A 6,060-nucleotide genomic window follows, 5' to 3' on the forward strand; every position below is an offset into this window, starting at 1 on the left:
TAACCTCTTCCTGCTGCTCTGTTCTTCTTATCATCGGGATTCAGATCACCCAGAAGTGCCTGTTTGTTTTAGCACCCATGTGAGAACACACCAACTGTTCCACACTCCTTTGGCACAACAGACCTGGCTGGCCACGGATCACCTGGGAGTCTGAGGACTGGTGTTTGCTAGTGCAGAGTGAGCAGTGTTTAAAGTGCACACAAGCCTGATAAACCTTTGTTTTCTTCCGTCAAGCTTGCAGTCCCTTTATTCAGTCTGCCAGATGTTACGCCAGACCTGTGAGAAGAAAGAGGAAAGGTATGTCAGGAGTCATGGGCCCATGTGGCCAAACGTTTTACTGCTGACGTTGTCAGAATTGTCCCCTAATGCTGCAGGGGGAGAGGGTATCTGGAGAAATAATAGGGGGGCTCACGTTAAGAGTGCAGAGCTCATCATGAGAAGAGAGGAAGTACAATCCCTTGTTGCAGGATTCTGCAGTTCTGCAGCTTCTTAATGGGTGATTACAATGGGGGAAGGTCGGACTCCTCCTGGTAGTGCCAAAGGATGTGATGAGGGACAGTCGTCTCAAATAGCAGTTCGGAGATGTTCCAGCTGGACACAAACAGAAAAAGGACTCACTGGGAAGGCAGTGCAGCGTGGGAGCTCGCTCAGCAGCGGGGCTGGGGAATATCCATCCTCAGAGGCTTTCGAGGCTTTGCTAGATAATGAAATAATAGTCCCGCTTTAAAGGGGAGATTGGACTAGAAACTTCCCAAGGTCCCTTTGTAAACCTTTCTGTGGTTCTGTGCTCCTAGAAATAATTCCTTGCAACCTCAAAAGTTACTCAGAATTCAGCAGCTCATGCAGCAGTGTGGGAAATTAGCCATTGTCATTAGCAAGACATCACTGCTCTTGGTGGCCTCTCTACCGTGCTGTGAATCCAGAGTGCTGGAGGCAAGAGACTGGACCCAATTCTATTCACTCAGTTCCTGCCATCTCAGTTTGATCTCTTGCTTTCTTCCCTCTTGTTTAGAGCACGTAGCTTCTTTGCAGCGTGTTTCCTCTGATGTAGTTTGCCATTGTATCTAGAGCTCTGACTTCGTACTGCTCTTCCCCAATGTTAATCTTCTCTTCGTAGACATCCCCAGCCACTTGGACGATCTCCCTCCCACAATGCTGAAGAAGGATTATGCCAATGTCCCAGTAATAAACAGGTATGCTCCAGGGAAAGGGAGTGACTGGGCTGTCCAGAGGCTGGTGTCTTACATACACACAGTGATCAGTGGCTGCTCTGTGTCACTGGTGTGCAACCAGCACCAGAGCGGCAAAGTCCTTTTGAGAGTCAGATTTGCAAAAGCAGCCACTGATGAGGGCTGTGTAAGCGGCCTAAGAGCTGGCTGCCCCCATCTGCTGTGGTCCACAGAAAAAAGAAATAATCCTGAAATACTAGAAGTAGTCTTGTTAGAAATAGTCTATGCCTGTCTTGAACTCGTGTAGCTAAAGCGCTCGGAATGAAGGGCTGCTCCTGGAGTTGAGTGTTTCAAGGCTTTGACTCCAGAACCGCTCGTCTGTGGAGCGTGAGGAGCCCCCAGTGGCGTCACTGGGAGCTTCACCCATCTTTGACAGAGCTGCTGTGAAAGTCTGTTGTTTTGTCCTTGTGCATTTACTTGGGGATTAATCTTCAGTACCCGGGTTGCACATAGTGCTTTTGTAGTTGACAAGACTTCATCATCGTTTGGAGTGCCTGTGCTTCCCCCAGCCACAGAACTCCTCGATGCCTCTGGAGTCTCAGCTGTGATTGTTCGTAGGAAAACAGGAAATGGTTTATGGCTGATGGGTTCGGGAGGGCAGGAGAGTCGCTGTCAATTCGTAATTTCGAGTTGAGAAGAGTTAAGTAATCTCCTTTCTCTCGTTAAATATACTTGTTCCTGGTGTATAAACTAACCCCCATCTCCTTGCAGTGTTGACAATGTAGTGAGAAGGCTGTTGTCACTGGAAATGGCCACCCAGGTGAGTTTCATTCTACTTGCACAAAACCCCCTAGGAGATGTCGTGAGTCCTCTGTGTCAGATTTGTCTGTGATGTTCAGTGCCCTTCCCTGCTTTGTTAAAGTGTTTTTCAGTGACTGCAAATCTGGGGCTGTTAAACACATGAGCAGTAAGTCTTTACTGCTCTTAGAATTCATTGTGAAGTCTTCACTGTAGTGAAAAGATGTGGAAAGTAAAGGCTGCTGCCCTGTGAGATCGGCCTCGGTTCTGGCTGCATTCCTGAGCACAGCGGGGCCTCTTCAACGCTCTTCTTTAGCCCTGGGGTGAAGGGTGTGCCTGGGCTCTTGATCTGAACGATGGCGGCTCTGTGTTCTGCAGAGCTCTCTTTGTGCTGCCTCGCTGCTCCACTCTGAGCTGTCCTCGAGAAGCAGGTCCTTCTCTGCAGCACTGTGCACACGTTTGGAGACGGACACTGAGCAAAGCTATTAATGACAAACCATTGATCTGGGCATTCGGGCTGGCTCAGACCTTTCATGAGCCTGAGAAAGTGACAAGCTCTCCTCTGTTCTCCACAGAAGGAGAAGATGAAAGTCAAGACGCAGCAGCTGGTGGAGAAGGTTAGGAGGTCTCCCAGCGACAATGGCTCCTTTGAGGTACAAGGTGAGTTAGAAAAGCAGAAGGATATTGTTGGCGGATGATACGTTTCTGCTTTTATTCAGCTGTTCCCATCCCAGCACTTCAGGTTTCCTGTACCAGTTAGGAGCGTCTCCTTCAGGAGAGCCCCTGGGAGACAGGTGATGCCCTGGAGGAGCCATCCAGGGTTTGGGGTTGTTGCAGAGTCAGAGTGTGACTGACTAGCAGGGTCTGCTGGAGTGCTCTCCAGATTCCTCCTCCATACCCACCCACCAAAGGCAGCACAGAAATCACACAGAACTGGCTGCTGCACTTGGACACCCGTTAAGAGATTCTTTCTGCGCCTCCAAAACTGAAACCAAGCAAGTGAAATGAACGTGAAGTCACCGGTAACTGCGGGAGGTGTTTTACAGATAAACTCATGTGATGTGTTTTAATTGGCTTTGTAACAGGGACAGTTCTGACTTGGATTCCACAGGTTCTGGTTTGTTTTTCTGGGAGGGCTTGGGGCAGCACATGCCATTGTGTGGTGGGACCGGTAAGAGCAGCAGCCCTCAGCTGGTGGTTTGAAGGGAATGGGAATGGTCCTGTCACCCTGGAAAGCTGCTGCTCTCACACAGCTCCTAATGTCTCTTCTTTACAGTTGCTATATTGACTGCCAAGATACGCACTTTTGAGGAGCATCTCCACAGGCATCCCAAGGTAACTGTTGGTCCTCTGAGCCCACATGTCTCAGGCAGCAGCTGCTCAGGCTGTTTTCTCAGCCCAGAACAAAAGGATTCCAGTTCTGGGGATGATGGCTCTCCTCAGAAGGTTCATTAAAAAAGGCTATAACTGTTCTGTGGTGCCAGTCTGGGAACTGCTGGGAACCTCAGTTGCAGCTGCAGTCTCACCGACAAGAACATGGAGCAAGTTCTCCATCTCTGCTGGAGTGGTGGAAGTGGTGGAGCAGGTCCCTCTGGACAGGGTTCAGCTAAGTTCACCCTTGCTGTAGATGTGGCCCCTGGGAAGGTGTAGCACCGTGGTGATGTTGTAACAGCCACCTCCCACCTAAAGCTGTGCGTGTTCAGAGCCCAAATTCAAACCAGCTCAGCTGTGAGTTCATGAACAAGAGACTCTATTAAAGATTCTTCACGCAGTGCGAGAGGTGGCAAATGGATTAATCCACCACATGTGGAAAAAGGTGCAACGGTATTTGTCAATCATTAAAGCTTGAAGGGTAAAACAGAATCAAAGTCAGTTTTCATAAGATGATGGAAGCGGTCCCAAGGTTTTGGCAGAAGAGACCTTTGGAAATGAAACCTGCTTTGCCCACACACTGCTTGTGGGGGGTGGGGACATGCCTCCCACAGGAGAGCGCCCTGAATTCCCTTCCAAAGAACAACCCCAGTGGTCAGGTAGAGCCAAGACCCATTTTATTCTCCCATCTAATTTCTGGAAAAATAAAGGGAAATGCTTCTGTTGTTTCTGGAAGAACGTGTTTCCGGGGAAGCGGGTTTTTAGACAGCAGACCTTCCCTCCAGGCCACTGCGGCTTTTGCCAGTGCCTGGAGCCACACGGGTTGGAGACAGTCTGCGGGGTGGGGGAGAAGGGTGCAGGCACCGCATGAGGAAAGCAGTTCCAGTGAAAACTAAATTAAGTCTTCTCTGATCTCCTTGTAGTGACCTGCACTGTAGTGCAGTATCTGCCAAGAAAAATTGTTCCGAGGTACTGTCCTTAACCTGATTGTTTCCTTTCAGCCATAATCTGGTCTATTCTAAGTAATTTATTGGGGTGGAAGGATAACCTGCCTGCAGTCTCGTGAACGTTGGGTCCTTTGCAGGATAAAAGTAACCGTCGTCGCATGCTGATGGCTATCGATCGCCGGAAGAAACTACTTGCCTATCTTCGCCGTGTCCGCTACAATACCTTTGAAAACACCTGCAAGCAGCTGAACATCCAGTACACACTGCCCCCTCTCCATATCAGGAGGATCACCAAGCGCTGGCTGGTGAAGAAGGCTTTCTGTCGCAAGGTATGGGGTGGCCTGGGCAGAGGGACATGTAGCTGGAGGGGGAGAAGATCTCTGTAGAAGGGCACGATTAAGACAGAAAAGACTGATAGGCGAGTCCTTTTAATCCATGCTTTGAGTTTGAGGAGACAGTGATGCTGTCTGTGGAGAAACACATAAGTTAGGCAGAGAGGTCGACCACAGACAGTTCCGTAGTGGGAAGCGATGTGTGTGCTGTGCTGAGACCTTCAGTTTGCTGCTGAATGTGGGCTTCAAAACAGCCTGGATTTAAAGCCTGGTAAGGGAACTGATACGTGAGACAACAATCTGATGGCAGCTCTGGAATAGAAGTGAGGGTGCACCCACCATCTGCTCTCCTTTGCTCTAAGTACACTGGTGGAACTGCTGTCCGCAGGTGTCACAGTATGACTGAGACAGTCAAAAAACTGGACGTGCCCTCTGCCTGTAAATACTCCATTCCAGGCCAAAAGACTGGGTAGCTCTAACAGAACAGCTCCAGATTGTTCCCTGAAAACGGTGCTGGCTGGAGGCGGCACATGGTTGGGGTGGACCTTGCTGCCCGGCCTGATTCCTGGCCTCTGCTCCAGGAGCTGGGCTCCGTGCAGCAGCAGCAGTGGCAGTGGGGCAGCTCCACTCAGCATCTGGCAGCTCCATCTCTCCCCTCTCTCGCCTCCATGTGCTGCTCCCACAGGTTTTCGAGGAGGTGCAGAAGCTGAAAGCAGCGGAGAGGCTGAAGCAGAGAAGAGAATGGCGAGCGAGAGCAAGAGGTGCGAGGGAGGCGGCGGCACAGAGCGAGGGGACACCAGTGTAGTGGCACAGTGAGGCCAGCACAGCCGGTTCCTTGAATAAATAACCACCTGAAGACCTAAAGCCTCTTTGATTCTGTGCATGTGAGGTTTGCACCATGGTCAGCACCTGGAAAGGTGCAGTTTAAGCCTTGTAGGTTAATTTAAGGCTGATGCACTGGACAGTGCTGTGAGTGGTTTGATCAGTACCCGGGGGGCTTCACCTCTGCCTCGGGGCCAGGGGATCTGTTAGAGCCAGGTCTGTCTCCCACTGTTCCCCAGCCAGCCGGCAGCGCTGTCAGCACCAACCGTGCCGCTTGGCAGGGATCTGGGCCGTGGGCTGACAAACCAGGAGAAGGAACGGGGTGAAACACTGCTTGACTGGCATCAAAGCAGCCCTGACAGCTCCAAGTTCCAGTGCACGAAAACAGGGGCTGAGTGGCAGCTGCGCTGCTGTGGAACCCATGTCACTATTCGTGTCTGTGATCCCCCAGCGGACACACATTCCTGTCTGCACCTTGGCCACCCTCCCCTGACACCAGAACCCGTGTCACTAATCATGTCTGTGGTTCCCCACTGGACACATGCTCCTGGCCGTGCCTTGGCCGCCCTCCCCTGACACCACAATCGCTGCATAGAATCACAGAATCATCTCGTTGGAAGA

At 51.0% G+C, this 6,060-nt stretch overlaps 1 protein-coding gene across 1 annotated transcript; it reads left to right on the forward strand.

The window, feature by feature from the left end:
* Positions 1-234: 234 nt before the first annotated feature.
* MRPS15 (mitochondrial ribosomal protein S15) lies at positions 235-5,422 on the forward strand (the record flags this gene model as incomplete). The annotated part of the gene is made up of 7 exons (XM_010144812.1): positions 235-297; positions 1,118-1,193; positions 1,941-1,989; positions 2,543-2,627; positions 3,244-3,302; positions 4,423-4,614; positions 5,303-5,422. Coding segments are annotated over 7 exons (644 nt in total), but the record flags the coding sequence as incomplete, so codon positions are not given.
* Between the last annotated feature and the right edge of the window lie 638 nt (positions 5,423-6,060).

This window comes from Buceros rhinoceros, unplaced genomic scaffold (assembly GCF_000710305.1).
Source record: "Buceros rhinoceros silvestris isolate BGI_N320 unplaced genomic scaffold, ASM71030v1 scaffold46021, whole genome shotgun sequence".
NCBI classification, from domain to species: Eukaryota; Metazoa; Chordata; class Aves; order Bucerotiformes; family Bucerotidae; genus Buceros; species Buceros rhinoceros.